This window comes from Eurypyga helias, unplaced genomic scaffold (genome assembly GCF_000690775.1).
Source record: "Eurypyga helias isolate BGI_N326 unplaced genomic scaffold, ASM69077v1 scaffold2768, whole genome shotgun sequence".
In the NCBI taxonomy this organism is placed as follows: domain Eukaryota; kingdom Metazoa; phylum Chordata; class Aves; order Eurypygiformes; family Eurypygidae; genus Eurypyga; species Eurypyga helias.
The window spans coordinates 1391-27915 of record NW_010268685.1 but is presented as its reverse complement, the minus strand read 5'-3'; the positions used below and the strand labels follow the sequence as shown (position 1 = coordinate 27915).

Genomic DNA, 26525 nt, shown 5'->3' with positions numbered 1-26525 from the left:
TATTTGATATAACTCCGGACTGTCATCCGAGCTGTATCTTTCAGAGTTTCACATTAGCTTCTCCAGAAGTAAGCAGTGCACTCCATGCCATCGAGGGTAGCCATTTTTGAAAGTTAAATTACAGCATCTTCACAAAAAGTTTCCCAAGGGAATATCGAACTGAAATAACATAACAGATATTTCTGTGCAAATGTATGAATTTGTGACATCATCACTTTTTTATGCTCCAAATTCAAAGGGAAGATCCTTTTTAGATCCTGACTGTTGAAATGAGGGAATGACCACGTAGCTCACAGCTTAAGTGCCTGTGGGGGAATCAGAGGAAAGGCTGTACTTGAGGACTCTGGAGACCTTTGCTCTCCTGAAAAGGTTTCCTCCACCCAATCCTGCCTAATGGAATGCAGACTCGATTTGTGTGGATTTATTCAAATCCTGAGATGAACAGAAAGTTCTCATTAGTAGCAGGTTCACACAGATGAGGAGGAAACTCTAGAACTCAGGATATGAGGTGGATGTCATAAGTGAAAGGAAATTGGAAGAAAACAGAATGCAGGGGGGGTACACTGTGCACTGGTCTAAAGAGTAGGCATTTGCCACTGTGAGGAATTTTTGTTCTGTGTTGACTTATTTGCATCTGGGGACTTGGAGGCCAGAATCTGCTTATATTTTCCAAAGTGTAAAAGAGGATGCAAAACTCAGATGACAAACGCTAGTTTGAAATAAAAAGTGAGCAAATATACAAACAGAGGAATGGGATTGTGGTGAAAAGATGATGATGGGGGAAAATAAAAATGTATTAAAAACAAGGGTCATAGGTTACAAGGGAGGGTGCTGGATGGGTATATCTCCAAGACAAGCTGTTCATGGGCAGTCCTGTTGCACAGGCGCTCTTGTTCCAGGATGCTGCTTAGAAGCATCTGGTTTAGTGTTTAATAAGTTTCCTGTCTTGGAGACTCATCTTATTTCTCTGAAAGAGATAATATACTCGTCTCTCACATGATTAACAGGGTCAGTGGCAGAGGTTGCCCAAGCAAGTTGTGGAGTATCAATCTTTGGAGGTAAAAACTTGAATGAAACAGCCCAGAGCACCCTGCTGCTCTAGTTGACTCTGGTATGAACATGGTGATTGGCCTAGACAGTCTCTGTAGCATCTATCTTCTGTGAATTACGGTCTGGAGTGACTACATCCATAGTAAGGAGTTCATATTTTCATGTTTAACCCTTATTTTGGCATTTCTCTTTAGGCTGACGCAAAAAATTGCTATGTGGTGACTTTTGCAATATGTGTGTTCTGTCTAGATGTGCTGAAATGAGCAAAATCTCATCATGGGTGAGATCATCATCTTTATTATTTGGGGATGACTTCCAGTGTCCGTAAAAATGAATTGAATTTGAACTTTTGACTAAAAGGCTGTGTATTCCCCATGCACCATCCGGCCCGCTGTGCATCTCAGCTGTTGGACACTGCGACTAATCTGTACTTGATAAGTGCAGTTAAGATGTGTTAACAGTTAACGCAGATCTTCTGGAGAGAGTGGCTGAGTGCGAATGGGAGTTGTCCCTATGCCCTTTTTCACAAACCAACACTAACCTCCGCCCAATAGTTAAACACATTCATTTATCAGTTAAAGAAAATAGGTGGTGGTGGAATGGCTGGATATAATAAAGACTTATGGATTTTAAGGCAAGAAATGTTCTTTGTTTGGGGCGATATGCAGTGAAACAGCTAATAAAGCTTGGATGAAAGTGAATAAGGCAAAAATTGGGCTAAAGAGAAGTTATTGGCTAACATGGAGTGCGGTTCATTTCTAAAGTGGCATCTTGGGTACAGTCTCATTAATTTATAAAGTAGATAAGATGGTCTTCTAGGGGAAACAATCCTGGACTGATAAGGAAGTGGGCAGAACCATCTCTGTTTCCTACCAAATCTCTTTCTTTGCTCAGATCCCTGATTCTAAGATTTTAATCCTTTAGGATTTTGTGAGGAAGACAGAATTCTCTTTACATGTATTTCCTGCTCTAGGAAATTGATCTAGGAAACAGGTCAACTATTATTTGCTGATTAAGTGAAGCATGCATATTTTAATTAGCAAAATTTCATGAATTTTGCCACAAGTTCAGTTGGAAAATATAGTTTTAGGCAAGGTAGACCTCTGCCGTTAATGCATCCCATCACTTTGTTAGACACAAAAACTTTTTAGGAGCTTTTATCGCTAAGGTCTTGCAGAAATTGAGCCAATTGACATTTAGTTTTGAGCTTCCTAATCATGATCATTCAGAATATTGTTGTGAACCATTGGTGAAAATGTTCTTAAGACACTGGGTAAATGGATATCAATATTACAGGTCAATACTTTAATATTCTTGTACACATCCTGTAATTACAAAGGGTTGTCTTGTTCACTTTAATGTTTGAGAGCGCCATTTTTCCCACTAGAAACATTTATAATTGTTTTCTTTTAATTGCTCTAGCAATGTTATAATCATGTCATATAATGGCCTTTAAAAACGTGTCTAGAAAAGCCTGCAGCTGTTCCCTCCTTGGTTTGTCTCTACTGAGTTATGTTTAAACCAGTGTCTCTGAAAACAGGCAGTAATAAAAGGGATATTATCCTTAGCAAATATCTTAATCATGGTAAATCTCTGTTGCCCTACAAATGACTGCATGGGGGATTAGAGTTGAGCAAGCCATTTGCTGAATATCACTGCCACCTTTCCTAGGCCATTTAAGCATGTTTAATTTTTCAGGGTGAAACATGAAACCCACTAATACAAATGTTTGCATTTGGACTGAATTATATCCAGACTGTAACAGTTATAGCGGGCTTAGGACTGGATTGTGACTGATCAGTAGGAGGCCAGTTCTTCTTGGGAGAGTGAGAAAGAAAAAATGCGGATTCGCTCCCAGTCCCAGCTCTCATGTCACTTATGCTGCCTCAGTTCTTTTCAGTATTTATATAAGGCTGTTGTGGGTTGAAGTACAAGTAAACGTATGGATGATGCTTAGCTCTGTATTTTTTTTATAGTAGTCACTGTCCTTACCATCGTCCGATGCCTGGGAGCCATCCGTGTCTGGATGAAAGACACCTGGCTTGGGTTCATCCTGGCTAAGATGGAGGTGGCAATGCTGTGAAGCAGAAAATACTTTCAGGGACTTGTGTCCTCTGTAACATCACTTGCAGTTTGTTTATCCAGATTTCTGTCAGCTTGCACAGAAACACTGAGAGTATCTGTTGTCCAGTGATCAAGCTTTAAAGGAACCTTTTGGGAGTCGGAAATACTACTGTGTATTTCATCCTTTCTTTTTCCTCCTTTTTTTTTTTTTATTTTCCCCTTCCTTTTAAGAAAGCAGTGTCTTCTGCCTGTGCCAGCCAAGGGACTGCAGCCCTAACCGGTTTGGACTCAGCCAGACCTCCGGGAACTGGTAGCTCCAGTAGGTGTTTCCCAGGGCAGAACTTAGTGGCTGTGAGCTGGTATCTGTTTAAGGTGGCACAGCCCTCTTACTCCGCACAGCAGGGTGCCAGCTGCACATCACACATAAACGGCACTGGTTCCCAAGGGGCGTGCACTCAGATTCACAAAATCACAGAATCACTAAGGTTGGGAGAGACCTATAAGATCATCCAGTCCAACCATCAACCCAACATTACCATGACCACTAGACCATGTCCTCAAGCACCATCTTTACACGCTCCTTGAACACCTCCAGGGATGGTGACTCCACCACTTCCCTGGGCAGCCCATTCCAATGCCTGACCACGCTTTCAGTGAAGAAGTTTTTCCTAATATCCAATCTAAACCTCCCCTGCTGCAACTTGAGGCCATATCCTCTTGTTCTATCACCAATTACCTGGGATAGCAGACCAGCACCCACCTCCCTACAACCTCCTTTCAGGTAGATTCACCTCCCTGGTCTAATATCTCGAGCCGTCCGTCAGCCAGCTTCCCCCATAAGTCCTGAACATGACTTCCCACAGTGACTAAAAGGGTAAGAACTGCAAATGCGGGAGGCAGAGTTTTATTGTTGCCTGTCTCTTGACTTTCAGCAGAGATGTCTGTGCATCCCGCTGTCTTCTAGGCTACACGCAATACTCACTGTGTTTAAATACCATCATGTTTCCAAATGGCAAGCCCTAACTTTGAATGGTCAACAGAATTTAATAAATATTCTAAGGACCTTAGATGGGTCCACAGGACATGTGGTTAAGTAATCAGTTATACTTGTTAATTGGGAGATGTAGCTAATAATAACCAAATCAGAAGAGGAAATTGAGTTAGTGCTTTGTAAGAAATAAGACCTTCACAGAGAACCCTGGCACTCGCTCATTAGAGACTTTAAAATTGATCTTTTACTAAAGTTAATCAACTATTTCATATTTCAACCACTCTAGCCAGTCACAAGTATTTTCCCTTTCTATGAAATTGGTTGAATATTAATTATGTATAGCTTGTCCCATTGCAGAGGTTTGTGCCTTTGTGCTTTTAGTTTGAATCCATGGTTTTCTTTTCCTAAGGAGAAAGAATTCTATTAAGTCTATAAAGTTCTATTATACTCTGCTAAGTTTTACACTGTGTGTAGCCAGGTTAAAGCTTTGGTCCCACTTCCCTCAAAGAAGAAACAAAAATCCTATGGGAAACAATTACGGGTGAAGAGGATTCACAGAGCGGTAGGGGTTGGAAGGGACCTCTAGAGATCCTCTAGTCCAACCCCCTGCCAGAGCAGGATCACCAAGAGTAGATCGCACAGGAACAAGTCCAGGCAGCTTTGGAAAGTCTCTCCAGGGAAGGAGACTCCACCACCTCTCTGGGCAGCCTGTTCCAGTGCTCTGTCAACCTCACAGTGACGAAGGGTTTCCTCATGGTCAGGTTGAACCTTCTGTGTTCCAGTTTATGGCCATTGCCCCTAGTCCTGTCACTGGACACCACTGAGAAGAGCCTAGTTCACTGTATCATTGTGATGCCTTCATGTGGTTGCAGATGAAATACCTACAGAGATAAAATGATGATTGATTGTTCACAGCTCTATGAGGTTGCTTCCTCTCTACTTACTTTGATGTTGAGAAGAGCTGCTATTCCTGATTCCTGTCACTGTTTACCCACTCAGCTCGCTGGTCATGGGTTTATCCCTACAGGTACTGCTGAAGGGTATGTGTTCATCACACAGATTCATCCATGAATGAATTAGGTCTTAATTCTGTCTTCATCTACAGGGGTGGATGAGAAAGTATTTTCCCTTTCAATAAATATTTTAGAGGTTTAAAAGCTTCCCTGCAGTGGGATAAAAAGTAGGATCTTTCAGAGCCTTTTGTGAAAAGACTGCAGAGTGAGAGGGAAGACTATATATTGGAGTAGTGTCTAGGGTTCAAATTCTCACCTGGACTGTGAGGATTTGGACCAGAATTTTCACACTCCAGGTGGATGCTCTGATCACCAGGTAATAGGCTATTTTGAGAGACTATTTTTTGGCTTTGAATAAGAATTTCCAAGTTGAGCACGAGGAGCTTTTTGTTCTCAGATGTTTCTTTTAAATCAGCGTGTGCCTGTTTTAGTATAATACGTATTTTCTCCATGCAGTTTCTTTGTAAAAATCTAATCCAATGCAGAATTTGTTCTGCTTTGAGCACGTGTTAGACCAGATGTCCTCTTGAGGAGTCTTCCAGCATAAATACCTCTATGATTCAACTTTGGTGGAAAATTCCTCTCCACCTCCAATAAGGAAGAATGATTCCTGAACCTATAGTTACAATACAGTCACAAATGTCTCATTAAGTGCTAGCTGCCATGATGTGAAGACTTAAGTATTAAACTATAAAGTAGTTATTAGCTAGTGTTCTCAGTTACTGAGTAGTTTGATGCACATGGACTTTGCACAAGTTCTCATACATGTGTGTGTGTGATATTAGGTATAGGGAACCAGTGACCGGGAGAGACAAAAGTCATGTCTATGCTAGTAAATGATACAGGGCCAGGGGCAGCCCCTGGCACTGTCTGGTGGTTATCTCCACTGTTTGGTCGTTAGTGTGCTCTACGGCATAACTTGGACCTGGTATAGCAAGGAGCATTTCAGATTGAGTGATTGATAGTGCCTGGGAGGTTACCATGGGTCAGGGACCCTTCCCATGAAGAATTTGGATGCTGTTATGGCAGCATCTAATTTCTAACGGTAAATAACATAATCAAGTGGAAGGTCCCTCTGCAGAGGCTGGGGAGGTTGAGGTTATATTCCTGGCTGCACCCTGGGTTGGCTGGGGTGACTGTAGACATGCCATTTCATGTTTCTTAGTCTCTTTCTTTCACAGTGGTAGATGTCTAGCTGTAAAGACTCAGCTCTTCAAAACAGCGTCTTCTGTGTTGTGTTGGCAGACACCCATGGGGAGAGCCCGTTCTAGGCTGGGACCTCTAGGGGTTCCCATAATACAAATAATAATAGTAAAGAGAAGGGAATGACGTGTGATTTCTTATGAAATCATTGCTCAGTCTCCTTGACAGACGTAAACTGAGTGACTGTTCTGTATGCACCAGCCTTACAAAAGCATTTTGCATTCCTTGGCTGACCATTTCAAGAAGGATTTGGGGAGCAGCTTGACATGTCTGTATTTGCAACAGGGAAGAGCAGCTTCCATCATTAACAAATGTAGTATAGCTCCTATTGAATCTGCCAAGGGACAGCTGCTGTGAAAAAAAGCTATAGAGCGTAATTATGTTTGCATTTGAGCTGCTGTGATGTAGAATAAATCATTGGCACATAAAGGACTGATCTGTGGATGAGAGAGGTGCCTAAAGACAGGCTTTTACCTTCCTCTGCCACTGGCTTCTAATATCACTATGTGAGAATCACTCAATTGCCAGGTCTCACTTGTCTGCAAAATGAAATTACTGGCTATTTACCAAAACTGACACGTGCTAGATTAAAATATGTCCATGAAATGTGCTGATAATGCCAGAGAGAGAATGCATAATGCAAATCATCAGTGCTACCCTAGAAAATGCAGTTGTAAGGCTGGGGTTGTGCTGGCAGCTGATGTGCACCTCTGGGCGTATGCCCAGAATCGCCACTGCCTCTGACAGCCTCTCACATGGCGAGGTGAGAGGGATCCCTCCGTGCTGCGTGCCCGCCTCTGGATCAGCTGAGTAATTAAGTGTTTGTTTCCTTCCAGATGAATACACGAGTAAAGTAGCCTGTGAAGATGACAAGCTGAGGCTAAGCTGTAAGAAGAGCATGGTGATAGCCATTTACTCTGCTATCTTTGGAAGGACCCAAGGAGGCAGCCTGGAGTGCCCATACCAAAACCTAGGGATGCCCATGATTGGTAAGCGGGGGAATGGGTTGACAGAACGGACTGCGCTGGGCAGAGTCATTTCATTTGCTGTCATCACGGTAGAGCTGGCGCAGGTCCTCATTAGGAAAAGGAGCACTGGCTCATGCAGCCTTCCACGGTGGTGCTCCTGATACATGGCACTTTGTCAATCAGCGGTGAGCTTCCGAACACCAAACTGAGGCTCAGCTAGATGCCCTAGCCAAGTTACCACGACTTAACAGAATCTTCAGATTATATACTTGAAGGGACTTCATGAATTTCTTGTTCAATTTCTGTCCTCCTGATGGTCCATACACTGAGCCTCTATCTATAGTATGGAACAGCATTTTTTTGGCAAATGTTATGGACCATCCATGGCCAAGTCCAGTCTTGATACTGCATTTAAACTTTTACTGGAATTAAAGCAAGGGGTGAAAATTCAAAAAGCAAGTTGTTAAGCTGCATCATGTTGCACTTGACTTACAGTACCTACAAATAGCTTCTTTACTCTCAGGCCATCAGTCTCTTACATTCATGTGTTAAAGATCAATACATTTAAAAGCATTCATTAGAACTGTCTGTTCTTGAGCCAACGTAAAATGAGTTTGAGTATTTTAGGCTGTGGCAGAGAGAGCAAATGTCCACAGTGCAAACTCCTGTGGCTGGCATTCCTCATCATCCTTCTCTGCAGAGGTGAGAGGGGAATTAACTGGTTCCCCAAAGGGGGAAAGGCTTCAGGAGAGCTGTACAGGGAAGCTTGAGCTGCTGCTATTGCCTGTGCTGGTATCTGCTCAGCTGTATCTGTGGATCTTTGGTTTCACAGCTGCTGATCCCGTGCCCTTAAGGAGTTAAATGCTGTTCAAATAGAAGCATGTGAAGTGCCTGCTTGGAAATACGATAGGACATGCAGATGATGGGTGTCAATAGGAAACCACAGGTGGAATCAGGCCAGTCAGGTTATTTGTGCAGCATGGTGAGTGCTGTAGCTGTGAAAATCCGAGCACTTGCAGCACAGCTGAGTGGTGCAGGGTCTCCTACACAGTCCCATGGTTCAGACACACGGCAGGAGAGTCACCATCCTTTAACAAGTTACCTCCTGTCTCCTGAGGTGACCTCTGTCCCTGCATGTGCTCCTGGTGTCCCCCAGTTGCCAGTGTGCAGAAGCCAAACCAGATATGTGTAACAGGTTAGCCTAGGCCCCTTTCATGTGGTGTTTGGGATGGGCTAAGCGTGTGCACACTGGTGGTGTGGTGGTTGAGCTGCTGGGTGAGAACTTGCCGAGTCAGCGAAACTCGATGAGTTTCTAGCGTATACCTGAGCACACCACTCCTTTGTCCTTGCTGAGAGTGCAGAAGCAGGCATGTACCAGTGACAAGGGGGACCTGCTTTTGAATGTCAGCATGAAGCAAAACTCCATGTGAAGCCACAAAGGGTAAAATTTTACTCTTTGCCCAGATGCAAAGTCCCTAAACTTGTACGGGCCGAGAGCAGGGAATGTGGCACTAGAAAATGGGATGGGAGGCAGTGGAGCTGGGAGAGCGAAGCTGTAGCTAAGAGAACAAGCAGCATGCTGTGACAGCACGGCTGCACGTGCCATACCTCTGTAGCGCTTGTACATCCTGTTGTTTTCAAACTGACCTTATGATCTCTACAAATTGGGATGTTTGCCCAAGGAAATAAAGTATTGGATCCTAGTGTGTAGCACACAGGCTGCTGCTGGGATGAGGCGGGGTCTTCCTCCAGTGGCAGCTCTTAAATGAAACTATTTACAGGAGCAGGCTCAGTACAAGGCAGTGTAATGCCAAGCTAGCAGTGGAAATGCCGACGTGGCTTTACACTGAAAACCAGAGCAAGGTTTTAAACTGTGAACTGATGCTAAAAATGACTGAGCTGTTGGACAGGAGCAAATATCTGCGTATTTGGAGTTGCTGGGGTCTCAAGTATCTGTAAGTCAGCCTGGTGCTGCTGGGATGCTGGGGGGTAGGTTTGTCCTGCCTGCATAGCAGCAAAGGGAGGGTGGGAAGCACCTCTGGGACAGTGGCTGGCTGCATGCCCCGCAGGACTGGGGATAAGAGGTGAGGCATTCAGCATGGAACGGTGCCTTCTGCAGGTTTTCCCAGGCATTTGTGCACTGTCTGTGTAGGGTGAAAGATGGATAGTATAGCTATTGATGCTGATGTTCCCCTGTATGCTGAATTCCTCAGAGGGGAGGGTGTGTGTGTATGAGCTTAACTAAAAAAAAAAGTGAGTTAACAGGTGGCCTTTCAACTCACCATGCTCCATCCCTCAAATCCCAGCTATATTTGAGAGTGCTTCTCCAGGTCTGCTAGTGTTTTCAGCAAGAGCTTGCTGGTCCCCTCAGCATGACGCTGCCAATGCTACAGGCAGTATCTGCTTATTGAGACCTTCCCTTCTTCTCTTTGTGTGAGCTGACCCAGTGGGGTGGAGCACTGGTGATGCAGGAGTGGGCAGGTGAGCTGTGGCTGTGGTTATCTCTCCTCTCCTGACCCCACAGGAGAAACCGGTGTAGGATCCATTTGCAAGCCAAATCAGAGAAAAGCATGTTTGCACCGTGATTCCCCACGGCACGCTGCAAGAAATAATACTCCTGCCTACATTTACAGCACTGCAGTGAGGGGGTTGTGCTCCCAGCTGCCTCCGGCAATTGTGGGAGCGGTGTGCAGGGTCCCCCATCCTGCTCCAGAAACTGTACTCCTGCCACGGGCCAGCCCAACCCGGCAGGCAATGCTGTTCCTGCAGGAGCAGGTGAAAACATCCCGGCTTATCAATCAAAGCTTTCTCTAGCTAGAGAACATTCCCTGCACGTTTCCACAGCCGTGCGACATGGAGGGCTGCTCCGTGGCAGCGTTTGATCCCAGACATTCTCAGTGAACTGATGTTACAGGCACGACTGTGTGACTCGAACTTCGCAGCAGCATCCAGTTCCCGTAAGGCAGAACCCAGCTATGTTCTGCACATGGAAGATTTATTGTTTGAATTTCATGGGACTGATGATCTGTGTTGAGTCTGAGCCTTGGCAAAGGGCCTTTTCCTGGGAAGTAGGTCCTGGACAAGATTTCAGTGATTATTTTTATCCAGGCAGCATTAGTTACTTGATGAGTGCAGAACTCATACTTGCCCCAAAAGTGGGAAAGGGTATCTTTTCTTCCTTTCCTAATGAAAAACAGTTCAGAAAATGTTATTCCATTTTTTCTGTGAACAAAATGCATGTTTTGGTTGAAATTAGAAATGTACAACTTCTACAGATGAGGTTTTTGAAGAACTGAAGTCCTAGATGGGGAGGAGGGGTGGCCTAATAGTGCATTGTATATATTTCTGACTCTGCCATAAGGTAAAGGAAAAAATAATTTAATTTGTGTTGGTTCTGCCTTGAAAAACAAGACCTTGTACTCCTGCAGGAACGTTGAGGAGCTGAAGTCCACTAATGGTGAGGTTCTTAGATTCTGCCAAGACAGGAGGTACATTAAATGCTTAAGTGGAGGGATCTGAGGTATCGTGATGTTGCAGCCCTTTAACTCCTGTATAACCCAGCCATTGTTGTGCTGCTTTGGGGTGATGTAAGATCCTCAAGTCAGACTTCACACACCGTCCCGTGCCAGATGCATGCTCTCTCTCCGTCTAATGTCTATATGAATGTGCTTAGCATCTGTGAAGAAGTCCATCCTATCCCTGTCATGTTACACAGAAAATCTGCCAGGATCTTCTTTTAACTGGAAGCATGCTGAAACTTGTGTCTCTGGCTGTAATGGGAAACCCCTGCAAACAGCTGGACCCTTCCTTGAATGCCTTGGGAACTCTGAAAAGCTCCTAAAGGAATTTGACCTTATTTGTAACTCTCTTAAAAAAGCCTCCACTTTGTTGCCAGCATGTGCAGAGAGTACACAGAGCATAGGGAGGTCTCTGGGGAAAGGGTTATTCGCAAGCAACAAACCATTAATATCCCTCAGCCCTGTGAGCTCTTTGCCCCTTCATCATGCTGTTTACAGCTGCCTCTGCTTGCATCTCTGAGTGATTTGTTTATACCAAGAGAAGCCAATTTAAAAAATGGCCTTTTCCTACTTGTGTCTGAGTGCAAGGTAATGATCTAATTAGGAGACCGAGGAGGAAGAAATTGGATGTAAAATGATTACCCTTTTTATCATTTAGTGGAGTGATATCCTTGATATCACTCTTGATATCACTGAGTTATATTCAGGGCACCTGACAGGTTCGTTCACATATACATTTTTACGGTAGCTACACCCCTAAACCCCAAAGAATGAGATGCACAATGTTCAGCTGACCTCTAACATCAGGATCCAGGTCTCCTTCTCAAGGACCCTGTCTCTCCATCACGTATACAAAGGGCCCACAGCAATTTAACTCCTCACCCTGGATAGAAGGAATCTGGGCTTGATTTTGGAGTCGGCGTAAGATCGTGGGAACTCTGGCTCCAAAGCCTAGCTCTGGGTCATGCTGAGAAGTGAAATGTCACTTAACATACAAGTTCTCCCCTGTGCCTCTGCAGGGGGAAAATGGATGTGTCTACAAAGCCCTGAGGAAACTCAGATGGTCAGTGTGCTCTCTGACTCATTGGATCTGATAACGAAAGAGCAGAGGAATGAGTTCGGCAAAGGAGCCTGTGTTTTAGGTGCTCATTCCCTGGCGTTTTTCATTTTAATGCAGTGACAGAAGGTGATCCAACCCCATTTGTTTTGATTTCCTCCTCTTAATACAGATGTATATATGACTTGAACCAGAGCCTTCACAGTCCCTCATATAAATATTTATTACACCATACAAATAATGGACCCTTCTGGTCTGTCATCTGTGATCACATCTAGCATGTGAATAAGTATGAAATAGATGCAGTAAAAAAATCCATTGTATTCTGTTGTCCATGTTACTGTTCCTGCCAACACCAGAGCTGGTTTTGAGATTGCTGCCCCTCCAGCCATGCATTTGTTTCTCTTCCGCTTCACCACCCGTGACCATTTTCCATCCCGTTTCCATCAATTTGTGGCTGAGCTCTAATCTTATGTGAAATACTGAGAAATTAAAGGCCTCCAAACTGTGGAGCTGGAGCGATGAGGGGTAGTAACCTCTGGCACGGATGGAGGTGGCAGGAGGAGACGGGGTATCCACTGAAATCTGTGCTGATCAGATAATGCCACTTAGTATGGTGTCCTTCAGCAGGTCCATCCAAGTGCTTGTGGCTGAAACACCCTCACGCTACGTCCGGATTTCACTGTGCGGGAGATGACAGCCTCTAAAACGGCTGTAAGGCTGGGCTTGTGGGATGAGCAGCAGATGTGGGAGGGAGTCAGGGCGCATCTTTCCTCCAGAGCACCCCTACCCAGAGGTGTGACTCCATGTACATTTCATTCACGTTCAGTGCAGAAACTACTTTATTATGTGTATAGCTCATGATTAAGGACATGTTTTTAGAGGCCAATCTGTTTGTATGTAATAAAACCCACAAGTGTCCCAGTTGGAAGGCTAAATAAATATCAGTTGCTGTTTAATTCACATATAATACCTTATTAAATTTAAATTGAAATGAAATTCCCATTTAGAACGCTAAGTTAAAGTGGGACAATGCCTGCTTTCAGAAAGTTGTTCTTCAATTTTAGATATTTTGCATGTTTCGCTTTTTGTCTCAAAACACCAGGAGGTAATTAAAATAATTTTACAGCTGTTTCTAGAAAACTCAAACTATTGTTGGATTCCATAGAGTCGTAAAAAATGATTTATATGAAGTTCTTTTTATATACACACAATTGCTATTTTTTTAAAAAAAATGAACAAATCCATTCAAATTTGCTTTTGGGCAACATCCTTCTCAAAACCAGGGTCCAACTTGGTTTTAAAAAAGTTGTTTACAGTGGAGTATGACCCCATGCAGTGGCTGTAAATAAAAATTCTGAAAGTAGTAATTTAAATACCACGAGCAAGCTCCGCGATGATATTGGTATGATATTTGAGGAAGGAAAGTGGATGTTTGTATCAGTGTATCAACTTGTTTAGTAGCTGATCTTAAGATGCCTGTTGCACAACTATTGGTTCAAAGCAAATCCAGAATATAATCCTCACAATAAAGGGAAGAATTTAAGAGATTTAAATCTATAGAACCTCGACTTATTTTCATGAAGTTGCTCTGAATGAAAACCAGTGTAACTCGTTCAGAACTGATAAAGCTCTTCTTAAAATAATTCAGATGTCACTCAAGAATATTACAAAATTACCACAGTGGTGAATGCTGAGCCTGAGAAACAAAGGTAATGTGAAACTGGTGAGCTTGCAAGCACGCCATGCTTTATTTTAGGGACCAAGGGCAAGAAGTGGCTTGCAGATTGTGTCAGCTGGGTAGTCTCTTAAAAAAATTGGGGCAGTGCCACAGCTTCTGAAGTTCAGACCTTGCTTCAGCCTGTGTCTAGACACTTGCTAAACTATAACCACGGCCAGGAAAGTACTTTTGTTGGGCTGTACTGAATAGGAAGGACAGATGAACTCAGGGACTTCACATAGCAGTAGATGCACTGAATGTGCCATCCCTATCTTCTACCGAGTAAAGCAAAAGATGGTAACTTCTTTGCTTATTATCTTGAATGCCTTACAGCCCACAATCAACTCTGCTGCAAATTAAATAGTAAAATTTTACTGTCATTGCCAGACCAAAACTGCGTTGTTCTCTGAGACTTCTTGGAGCCACGTTTGAAGCTGTCCTCAGATTCTCACTTTAGCCCCCAAACCTGCAAAATGGTATTAATTTGCTCAACTTTACACACTCTGAGTCAGTCTCTGCAAAGCTGGACCTTCATATGTTTTATGTTCTGGTTCCAGATACAAAGGTGAGAAGATGATTTGAGTTCACATTAATAAACCATAGGTTTCTAAACGTAACCATACCATTTGAAATTAAACTGCAGTCAATCCTTAGTTGCAGTCTCTAGATGTGATCTGTTTCTTTTAAGATAATTTTCTCTTTTTGGGCCTACTGCTGAAGTTTCCAAAGTTTTATGAAGTGTGTGATGAGTAATTTTTCTCTCTCTTTCATTAAAACATATTTTTTAATGTAAAGCTGGCCTTCTCTGCACATCCTTCTAGTGTGTGGATGTAGATTTCTTTTCAGCCTGCTGTTTTCAGTGACATTGTGCAAGACAGACGATATATCCAGCTGCACCAACAAGTTCCCTGCTGCTATTTGTAATAAGGATGATGGCAATTTATATCCAAAATCCAGCTCAGTGTGATGCCAGAGTACCTTGCACTGCCAAAGCGAAAAACAACTAGAAGGTCCCTCAAACATAGAAGCTCACAGGAAAAGAAACCGCATGCTGGGACTGATGCTGTTGTAGGGGAGGTCAACTCTTCTTGGCCTCAGCATTGATCATGACGTGTTGGAGCATTTCTCTGACTGTTCTGCACAGCATCAGATAGTACTTGTACCACAGCTGGGGAGCAGGTACCTGGGAAACCAGAGTTAATGTATGGGCCAAACCCTTTTCCACAGCCCAGTGGATTATCCAGCAAAACTTCTCCTCTGCCCATGCTTACAGCTCATAAGTGCTTTTAACAATCTCTTCTAATGAATTAATTTATTTCCCTGCTTGAAGAAGGTTTTCTTGTGCTTAGAACAGATTGACTGTGCAGGTTTTCTGAAGCCTGTTCTGTTCCGGCTTCCAAACCAGCAGCCTTTTAATTGTTCTGGGTCTCTGCTCCTGAGCTTTCCTCTTTACACATCTGCTTCTGCATCTTTTCTTAAGGGTAGCTTGTTCTTATTGGTCAGTGTTTACATAGGTTGGTCTTAAGGGCTAAGTATCTGTAGTTTGGTTTTCTCCCTCTTGTCTTCCACACTCCCTATGGTTCTAAACCCAACTCACCTTTTTGTGTCCTCTGTAGAGGCCTGTGTGCCGTGACAAGGAAGAGAAATCCAGGGTATTTTTGTTGCCCCTATCTAAACCCATGTGACTGCACTTTGCTGATAAACAAATTACCTTCCCAGGATGCTTACTGTAGAGAGAAAGTGGTCAAAGCCCATCTTTGTTAACGATCTTCTGCACTGGCTTTTAAAGAGAACATCAGATTTAATGGGCATAGGGTGAGCTGAAAATGCCTGGGATTGTGTGTGGTGCAGACAGTCTCATCACTACTGTATGAAGACATCCTTCATGAGCTGCTAGGATGGCAAATTTGCTACTGAAGCAGAGGTTTAGACACCTCCAGGAGCTGTTGCTTTATGAAGGAGCTGGACTTTGTATCAATCACAGCTACTGGAGCATCTTTAAAAAAAATGAGAAAGTTTCCAAGAGCAGGAGAAGTTCCTTCCCTCCTGCTCATGATAGAGATTTTCTTGCAGAATGGGGCAATTTTGAGTCACTCCTAGGTAAAACGTGAAGGAATTTAGGCAGCTGCCTCACCTGTGAGGTTGGAGTTACTTTCTTCCTGCTTACGTACTTTTTGCCATTCCGTCGAAGTTTGCTTTCTCTTCTGGCAGATGAGTAGATAACCACAGCACTGATTCAGGCATCTGTCAGCTTTCTTTACATGGACTAAATTTTTCTCCTGTTTATTAATTGGCTCCTGCATCTTCCATCTTTCATTCTGTCCTCTCTGCTTCATAGCTCTCAACAAGTAACTTTGTCCTGTTTTACTCCTCAGCAAGAAATTGTGCTGCGTGTTTCAGAGAAAAATCCTGTCCTCTGCTTGGGAGGATTTTCTTCCTAGAGCTGTCAGTTGTTTGTAAATTACTTCCCTCAAAGGGAATTATTTATTTTAGGTTGTTCCTTTCAACTGCTCCTCAAAAAATAGCAAGGAATGCTAGGGTTTTGTTGGCTTTTTTATTTCGAGATCTAGGTGTGGTCCTGATGCCTTTACACTGAGCCAGAGTGTGCCACAGGATTTGTCTCTTCATCAGGTACCACCACTCCTGTACCAGTTTAATCACTTATCTCACGTGCACTGCTGGAAATAGTATTTTAGGCTGTGATTCTCTTTCTGAAGCCTTTAATTACAGCCAATCAATTTGTCCTTTTGATACTTCAAGACATTATACTTGGTTGGTTGAAAAGGTAGAATGAGTCCTCCAGCATTTTTTTTGCTAACTTCCCTGACTCAGAGTGCATCCTCTGACGAGTGGGCAGAGTTTTCTTCTCTTTTTTTAAGTGCACACATGTTCATACTGGGGTATGTTCCATGTCCTGCTGCCTTTCCAGATCCATGGACAGCCTGTGGGAAACCGCTACCTGACGGCCTTACAGCATGCTAACATACACCTTCAGGTGTACATGGTCCTGCTTGCTGTGGACAGCCTGCCTCATCTGTGCAGGAACCTGCCTTGGCAGGCTAACCTTGGATGTGGCATGTGGGTCTGATCATGAGGTTAACAGATGCGCAGATGGTCTTGAGCATCTGGCCTATGCCCAACTTCACTGTGGCATTAGTCACCCATCTCAAAACTAGGTGTCTAAATCTGTTTGTGGATCCATTTATGATGACTGCTGCCTTGGAAGAAGCTCTGATCTCCACAGAGTTACCAAAATACAAAACATTAAACTGTTTGGAAACATGCTTTCCAACCCAGATAGGTTTTGCAATCAGAAGCAGCAACGTATGGCTTGCATTTTGTTTTGGGATGTGTCACCCTTACTGGAGAAAAACAAGTAACAGTGAGTAACCAAAGTAACGGATGTGATTAATAGGCATTGGCTCCAATTTCTTTTTTTCACCAGGAAGAGGTAATAAAGAAATAGTCATGCTGGGAAGCAGCCTTAAGCTGAATAAGGCCCATTCATTGTGGTAAGCTTGATGATATGGACATTACATCACTGAGACTGATTCCAGTTTTAAAGCCAATGCTGTCTGCAAGCTGCAGCTGGTAAAATCCTCCAGCGTGGCTTTGTTGCCATCTGATTTGGGTTTTTACTCAGAGGCTGTGCTGGTAAAGATAGTAGGTCAGGGAGTATTATCATACTAAAAGCAACTGGTCAGATGAATTACCTACTGCGGGCTTAGGTTATGAGTTGCAAAATGAATCTGTCCAGCCATCTGCATTTGTGGAGTGATCCTGTGAAAGGGGAATTCACCTAGCACCAGGAGCAAGGCTGGAGGGACAAGCAACTTCTAGAAAGTGGTCCAGGAGTAAAGAGGATGAAGTGAGCTGATCCCACTCCCTCCTAAACTCAAACTTGAGTTTAAAATACCATATTCCAAAAGCACAGCTCATATCTTTAAAGACTTTCACATGTGGAAGTTTCACCGTAGCCAGGATTCGTATTTGCTTTTTGGCGGTGTACTGAGGCAATGAAAGCTGAGGGTAACTCTTGCCCAACCAGTGTAAGTGGTTCTCCATCATCTGTGAGGTCTTAAAGCGGTTTTTATTGCTCTGCTGAGGGATTTGAGCTTTGTGGGCTTTAAAAGGCTCTTGGCAGAGGCCTGGCTCTGCTTAGCAGTACTTACCTCAGTGATATGGTGTTGGCATTTGTGAGTGTCCTTCCCATATCTCTGACACATGGGATCGCTTGTTTGTCACTGGTGTCAGGATGCTGTTGCATAGAACATCTGCAGTTTGCATTTAGCAAGCAAAGAAGCAGCAAAAGAAAGGAGATGTTGCCCTGAATGGGCATGCCAACTGGAGCAATAAGTGTCACATCTAGTCTCCCACTTATGAAAACCTGGAAAATGTGAATTTGGCCAGCTGAAAGGGACCGTAGCTCTACTCCGCTTTATCACATTGCTGGGCTTGGCTTCCATGCATCTTTTTTAGAGGCTAATTGCATGAGTTATGGGTAAGAGTGCCTTTTTTTTCTTGCCTCTCTGAGCTCTGGGCACCTGAAGGTGAAGTCTTCTGACCTGGAATCACCTCCTGAGGAGATACAAATATGCTTGGAGGTCTCACTTCAACCCAGCTCCCTAAGGACTTGTTTACATTTGGAAGTTAAATTACCTATATGCACATCATAACAGCTAACAGGAGTGATGTTGAGTGCTCTTATACTCCTGAGACATGGCGGTGAAAGAAAATGCGACATTGTCACTTCTAGAGCTCTGAATGACATGGTGGTGACTATGATTTATGAGGGTGCTGTAGCCTCATCTATCACCTAGCCATCTCTCAGTTGTATTATTGACATCTTCAGGGCTAGTTAGTGAGGGAATAAGGATGCTTGAATATGATATTTTGGCATCCAGCTAAATGACCTCCTTATCACAAATCCTTTGAAGTTTATAAGGGAGATGGTCCCATTTGGAGGTTTTAATTGCTGGTCTTACATTTTTCAGTTCAATGTGTTATGTGGAGGACGAACACGTTGACAGATCAAAAAGCCAGGAGGGAAGACCAAGTTAATTTCAGTATCGGTGTAGTCCTCCCTCAAAGAACTGCTGGCTGCTTGCCCTGGCATTTATGGGAATGCACAAGGCATCTGTGCTTAGAAATCGTGTGGAGGAAAAACTAGGGAAAATTTCCTGTTGTTTCCGAAGGGAAGCCTTTGAAGTGAGTATTTTGTCTAATTTTGTCCATAGCATTAATTTTTTTTATTCAGGGCTGCAAGAATACGACTGATTCCAAGAGAATTCCTAAGGCTTAGGCCTTACCACAGGGAAAATAAGAGTATTTGGATTTACCATGTGGGAGCCTGGTGTTGTCAGTAGAGTTTATCTGGATCTTGTAATGTGGGTAACTCAGATGGCTCTGCCACTCCTGCATTCACCAGACTTTGGTGCTCATTAGGGTTTGGAGGTCATTGGCAACAGTAAAGACTTGCCTAAATTGTGGCTGTTTGCTGCAAGAGCCAAGGGAATGGACACAATGCTATGTCCAAGTCAAACTGGCAGCCACTTAAAAGCAGTCAGAGATCAATATTGCTTAACATCTTCCATAATGATCTGGATAATGGGATGGAGTTTGCAGTTGGTACCAAACTGGACAGTTGTTAAAGCAAGGGGTAAGGACCTCGAGAAACCTCAGTGAGGTGGAGAAACCTTATGAAACCTTGTGAAGTTCAGCAAAGGCAAGTGCAAAGTTCTGCACCTGAATAACCCTCCGCAACAGCACAGGGTAGGGCCAGCTGGGTAGAAAGCAGCTCTGCCGATAAAGGACCAATGGGTCTCAGGGGTTGAACATCAGTCAGCAGTGTGGTCTTGTGCCAGTGGTGGCAAGGTGGATACTGGACTTTATTCGTAAGAATATCGTAAGCACATCAAGGAGAGGGTTTAGTCACTCTATGGCATTCCAGTACTCAACTGGTATACTGGGGTGTCTGGTTTGGGGCTCCCCAGATAAAGAGGTATGTAGAAAAACTGGAGCAAGTCCAGTAAAGGGCCACCAAGCTGGTCAGGGGGCTGGAGCACACAGCATTTGGGGAAATGCTGAGGGACCCGGGTTTGTTGTCTCGAGAAAGCTCAGGGTGGCATCTTACTGGTGTTTTCTACTACCTAATGGGTGCCTCTACGAAAGACTGTACTTGGAAATGCACAGAAAAAACCCAAGTGAACACCAAAAGCAATGAGCACAAGTTGCAACAATGGAAATCTGATTAGATACAAGGAAACAATTCTTCACCTGGAGAGTGGTTTAGCCCTGGAACAGGTGCCCAAGGAGTTCGGGGAATATTTATCTGTAGAGATTTTCAAAACTTGCCTGGGCAAATTCCTGAGAAACCTGATGTAACTTCAAAGCTGGCTGTGCTTTGAGCAGGAGGTTGGACTGGATAGGCTACAGATATTGCTTCCAACTAAGTTAATGTATGGTTTATGTGCCGCAGTCCCAACAGGTGATTTTTTTCCTGAATATATTTGAAATATTAAGGTTTGCAAAAAGTCCACATAAAAGAGGCTTTTAAAATCTCAGTGCCTTACTTTCTAGGCTAGGGGATTTCATCCCCATCTGTATCTGAAGCAGAGAGTCTCTTCTGCTTTTCTGCTCATTTTGTCTAGGGCAGGTTGAGCTGGAGCAGACTAGCAATTGGAGAATTGAAGATTTCTCTACTGATATTTGTGAATATGGAGGCCTGGTGTGTGCCTGAAGATGCTGGCTGTCTAGGGCTACAAGTATGATGGTGAACTAGCAGTGCCAGGCCTGGGCATAGATACTGGAAACAGGTCTGTACTGTTAGAATGAAGTATGGGCCATGGCATGGTTCACTGCCTTGGCCCAGCTAACACTCTCCTAGGCAGTCCAGAAGATGGTTTGGGGTTGGTTATAGGACATGGACTGGGTATCACCACTCTGTTTTGGACAGTAAGAGTGTTTAATGGCATGGTTGTGAGTTGTTCCACTACAGTTGTCCTCAGGGCCAGGGAGTGGGCCAGGGTAAGTTTTCATTTACCAGTGAACATGTAGCCAGACAGTGCAGGGTGGACTTGGCACTGTTAAAATACAAGTAGGGACTGCAGTGTTCGGACCTGCTCTGGCAGATGGAGCTATGTAGAAGAGGCTGGGTATCTAGAGCTACATGGAAGAGGCTCTTATAGCTCAAGCTACATCTCCATGGGTAGTGGGGCTGGTGAAGGGGCTGGAGCAGGGTCCCACAGCTGCCTGTAGACAGTATGGCATGTTGTTTTCAGTGGGTATCATGGGAAGACTGTCCTCTCCTGGGGAAAAAAAATGCAGCTACTACCTGATAAAGGGAGCATTAAGATTGTGCTCATCTACCATGTACACATCAGCTACTCTGTACAGAACACAGTGACAAAGAGCCTGCTGCCTGGCTCTGTGGCTGACTGACCTCCTGTCCATGCAACTAAACCCTTTACCATGTACTCTGCTCCTCTACTTTCCATCCAAAATATCTGGGCATTCCTTCAGCAAATTGATGATTGGGACTAGCCCTGTTACATCTCAGACTATATTAACTGTTTGGGGTATTGCTAGTTGGCAAAATCATTCCAAAGAACAGGACAGCACTTAAACAAGGGGGATAATGGTGTGTTCCGATTTGAGTCCTCTTTGGTTTCCTGGTGCAGATGTGCTGCTAAAGTCAGTGTGGATGGAGATTGTAGCCTGGTCAGAACTGCATGGGAAGCACTAGGTCATGAATACCAAGACATGACTAGTGATAGCCAGAAAAGCTGATGACGTTAGTGTGAGGGTATAGGACAGATAAAACTCCTAGAAGCATTTTCAAATCTATAGGCCTGGCACCTGAAGAGTCAATCCAGTTTGTTAAGGTGGAGGGCAGAGACTGTAGTTTGTTACTGCTCATTCATACATAAGAGGCATCCCAAAGGCTGACCACCTCTGGAAAAGACGTGTTTTGCCTCTCACAGGGTCAGTGATGGGTAATACCTCCCTCCCCGCCCCGCCCGAAGAGGTAGTGGGCCCCTGTGCAGACAGTCATGGGGTGCTGACCATTGTGTGTGAGAACAATAACAAATAAAAAGAATAAGTGCCCTCCATGAAATCATGTGCAGTGCTGAGATTTGATGAGTTTCTCTCACTGGACATTTGACAAAAAGGCAATAAAGCAGGATTGCTGCATGCCAGATGTTTCCACTGGAACCTCTGACACTCGTCGGATCAAAAATCCCCTAAGGAAGTTTGGGTGGTTCAGTATGAAAATTCTCACATGGGGCCCTGTTCTTTTGTCATTTTAGCATAAAATGCTGCCTTTGATTTGACAAAAAAGACATGTTGCCCTCTAGGCTTAGTTTTCTGTGTCTTTCCTGTGTCTCTCATGGCTTTTGTTGTTGTTCTGGTTGTAGCATTCAGTACCTTTTGGGCTTCATTTCTCCTGCCTCCTAATTAGTGACCAAAAGGGGGTTGTATTTCTCTGTAGCTTTCCCATCGCTTTTCGCAACAGCGTAGTGTTGAAGAAAAGTCTTCTTGTCAGCTTCCCCTTGTGCTTGGCTCTGACTGGACAGTGAAAGCAAATTATTTGTGTGGCACCTAAAAGTTGGAGAGCTTTTCTGTACAAATCATTTTCACCTTAGCTGAGAAAACAGGCACAAACCGTTTGATAGAAAATAATACTTGGGAAAATATTTAGTTTGGAGTTTTCCATGTTCTAAATTCCTGATATGACAAACCTTTCTACTTGCATGGAATAAACACACTTAACAGAATATTTCTACTTAGATGGTAGATGGTAACTTTATAATTATTTGATCTCATAGTAACCCTCATTAGACTTCTTAGAAATACAACATCTTCGAAGAACACACAGGGGCACTGGTCACCACTGTTTGCAGAAGGAGTCCGGGGATGGTGACCTGAGGCAAAAAAAGCCTACCCGAACCCTTCCTATCTCATCCCCTCAATATGAAAAAAGCTGTATTGGGTTTGTGTGGCAAGGTTTTGGGGGTGTGTGTGTGCTACTGTGGTGGCTTCTGTCAGAAGCTGATCGAAACCTCCCCTCTGTCCCATAGAGCCAATGCCATCTGGCTCCAAGATGGACCCACCGCTGTCCGAGGCTGAGCCCATCAGCGACAGTGGTTGGACCTCTGGGATTTCATGGTTAAGGAGAAAAAGAAAACTCTGCAACAGTAACTGCAGCCAGAGGGAGGAGTGAGAATCTGAGGGGAACAACTCTGCAGACAGAGCTGGAGCAGGGGCAGAGTGTGAGAACCCTCCCCTGAGGAGGAAGGAGCAGCAGAGACAGCGTGTGATGGACTGACCACAACCCCCATTCCCTGTCCTTCTGCGATGCTTGGTGGGAAGGAGGTAGAGAAATGGGGAGTGAAGTTGATCCCAGGAAGAAGGGAGGGGTGGGGGAAGGTGTTTTTAAGATTTGGTTTTATTTCTCATTATCCTTCTCTGATTTGATTGGTAATAAATTAAACCAATTTCCCCAAGTAGAATCTGTTTGATGGTAATTGATGAGTGATCCCTCCCTGTCCTTACCTTAACCCATCAGCATTTCCCTCTTCCTTTTCTCTCCCCTGCCCAGCTGCGGAGGGCAGTAACAGAGCGGCTTTGGTGGGCACCTGGCCCCCAGCCAGGGTCAGCCCTCCACACAAGCAAAACCTAGAAAAAAAATCAGCACACCCAAATCCAATCAGTTTTACTGTTCCCTAAACAAGATCACAATGTCCATCTCCCTTACACCCATGAAGTGGGAATTTGCGAATAATTATGCATGTTCCTGTGGTCAGTTGTGTTATCAGACAGCTAAATAAATCTACAGGGATCCCATTTGAGTATTATAACTGTATTATTAACATATTTTCTGTGGCAACCTCTTAGTTTATGGCAAAGCTTGTAGTGTTTCTGCATAAATCTGTTGGAGTAAGAATCCAAAGATCTGAGTCTTTTTCCGTGCTCTGCACTGATTGGCTGCTGTTACTTTTTTCACTTTTCTATGACACTGTTTCTCCATCTGTTAAAACGAAGATACTGATACCTGTCTTAGAGTCCTTTCAGACCTTTATGGAATAAATACTAGGTGGGAAGGAAGTATTTTTATTACGGATAGCCTTTTCCCTTTGAAAACAAGCCACCTTCTATTTGCAGCCTTCTTTCTATGGATGTATGGAGGTTTCTGGTTCTTCACTGTTGTTTTTGGTAATTTCCTTTCATCGATTTACAATTGATTAGTGGTGTTTGCGAGTCAGACACGCTTTCCTGTGTAAACACAAAGATTTTCAAATACTCATGGAAAGCTCGTATGCATGTGCTTTCACAGTCTTCATCTGGTAATTTTAGGCAATTTCTGATGGGAATGGACAAATATTCACAAACAGGTATCTTTTTTTTTTTTTAGAGTGTCAGTCGGCTACTGCTCTCCAACTGATGATCAAGCGCTGTCACGGGAAAAGAAGCTGCAGTATGTATGCCAGCACCTATGAATTTGGAGATCCTTGTTACCCAGGCATCCGAAAGCATCTTAATGTCATCTACACCTGTGGTGAGCCACAAAATTCTCTTTAACTCTTACTGGGGTATGTGTTTTGTGAACAGTGCTGTGTGAAGGACAACAAGACTTATAATTGTACATAAAAGGTTGTTGAAATTCCAGTTGGCTTACAGTGATTGTTATTTGGTCAACAAGGGACCAAATCCACTCTGTGGATCACTTGAGTGGTTTAATTTTGTCTCTTTTTCTACTCATTGATTTGATAGAAAAAGCAGAAGACATAGAATTTATACTTTGTTGATTTGTTCAACACTGTCTCTTCAAGGCAGGAAAATCAGGCAGTGAAATCAATCCACTCAGTGGATGCTTACATCCTGAATGTTAGCATCCTGCTCCTTCATTTTACTGCAGCAAAGTTGTGGTTATCAGTAGGATCCTTATTACTTTGCTCTGTATTTCATTTTGAACAGTAGAATAAGACAATCACCAATCCATACTCATCCACAGCGTTAGTAGAAAATCAATCCCAAAATCTTCACGTAAACATTGCAACATTTTCCTAAAAAATACTGATTTTGAAAAAATTAAACAGTTGAAGCTCTGAGTTGGGAGCTTAGGCCATAGGGTTGGGCAGAAACTGTACTTCTACCTGCCTAGTCATATTATTTTGCAACAGAGAAAAAAATGTTCCTGTCTGAGCTCTGTGGTACGAAAACATCAGGTCTGTCTTTTTCCAGTGGTGACATTTTGGTCATTTTTAGCTGATGTATTTGAAAATATTTGCTTGAGAGTTGTTGCTAGGATCAGCTCTGTCTCTGTTTCTTTCTTTGTCCACCTGGAAGCGGAAATACTGGTGCTATTTTGAATCTGCTGAGCAGATAGCGGAGCATGTAGCAGAGGCAGTGGTGTCGTCAGACAACCACAGGTCTTGTGGGTCAATCGCTGTGTGTAACTGTGCTGAATCTGATCGATGGTCTCTGGGATGGAGCCACTATAGCACTTCGTATAGTTTCTGTGCATGGCTGATGCACAGCACCTTGAAGAGCAGAGAGATTGATGCAGGAGCATCAGGCTCTGAGGTCCTGTCTGGCTGTTGTTTCATTTGGCAGGAATGGAGGAAGGTTGAATTTTTTTTTTAATCTTGGCTTCTTGGGTTTTGTTTGAAATGATGTAGTGAGAAGAGCAAGGCTATTCATGCAAAGTCCTCTGAATTTTCTAGCCAGGAAGGTGATGTTTTTGTATCATTTTTCTCATAAAGAGCCTGAAAGCAGCTTATCCTCAGGGAGATTTGAGAGAAACCAAGGCAGTGAAACAAAACAAGAGCTCCAGCACTCAAAAATCCAGGGATAAACTTAACAGAACCCATAATGTATTTCCAAGAGGATATCTCCTTCAAAGACCTCTGCAGCCTTATTCTGGCATTGTGGTCCTGGTCCCAAAGTCCACTACAAAAGATATTAATGATCTCTTAATCTGACCTTAACTTCCCTAGTCATAGCCTAACTGCATCAGGAAATGAGTCACACTTGAGAGCACAAAATGGCATGTTTTGTTTTTCAGTGGGTGAAATCTGCCTCATCCTTTGGAGGTGGCCGTGGCTCCTTTTCAAAACCATGATCTCAAACATGTCTCTGAGATGGATTTTGTGATCATCAGACACATATTTCTCCCCTCCAACAGCAAAATCCTTCAAAATGTTAAGAGCAAATAAACAAGAAATCAAATTCCAGTCTCATGTACTAGTGCTGGACAGAAGTAAAACCTGGCATTCTTTTAAAAGAAGTGATAAAACCAAGCAGTTTGATGTTCTTATGGTTGAGTGAACAATTGCTGTGTAGAAAACCTCCTGTTGGGTATCTTTTTGTTTTACGTTTCCGTAAGGGTGCATAAATCATTGCTTGTGTGCTCCACTTTCACTGGCTTTGACTGGTGAACATGATGTGTATCTACACATGGGGGACTTTTTACAAGGGCAGGGAGTGACAGGACAAGGGGTAACGGGTTTAAACTGAAAGAGAGGAGATGTAGATTGGATATCAGAAGAAACTCTTTGTGGAGAGCATGGTGAGGCACTGGAACAGGTTGCCCAGAGAAGCTGTGGATGCCGCATCCCTGGAAGTGTTCAAGGCCAGGCTGGATGAGGCTTGGAGCAACCTGGTCTAGTGGAAGGTGTCCCTGCCCATGGCAGGGGCGTTGGAACTGGATGATCTTTAGGGTCCCTTCCAACCCAAACCATTCTGTGATTCTGTGATCCCTGTTCCCCATCTCGTGTAGTGGGAAACACGTGATCCCTGGAGTGCTGGATGCAGCTTTGCTGGTGTTCACTGGAGAGCAGTGAAGGACACAGAGTAATCCTGGCATAGCTTGGGAAACATGGTGGGTGTACAAAATGGGTTTCTCTGAGCATCACTTCAGCCTTTCTCATTGCTGGTTC

General features: G+C 43.7%; 1 protein-coding gene across 1 annotated transcript in view; it reads left to right on the top strand.

The window, feature by feature from the left end:
- LOC104514208 (protein eva-1 homolog C-like) overlaps positions 1 to 25568 on the top strand; it is a gene marked incomplete at its 5' end in the record, with an annotated part of 46565 nt that extends 20997 nt beyond the window's left edge. Inside the window, 3 exons of the mRNA XM_010157816.1 lie at positions 7158 to 7310; positions 23999 to 24142; positions 25363 to 25568. Of these exons, the coding sequence (XP_010156118.1) occupies positions 7158 to 7310; positions 23999 to 24142; positions 25363 to 25568 (503 nt within the window). The remainder of the gene's footprint in view (positions 1 to 7157; positions 7311 to 23998; positions 24143 to 25362) is intronic.
- Positions 25569 to 26525: the final 957 nt, after the last annotated feature.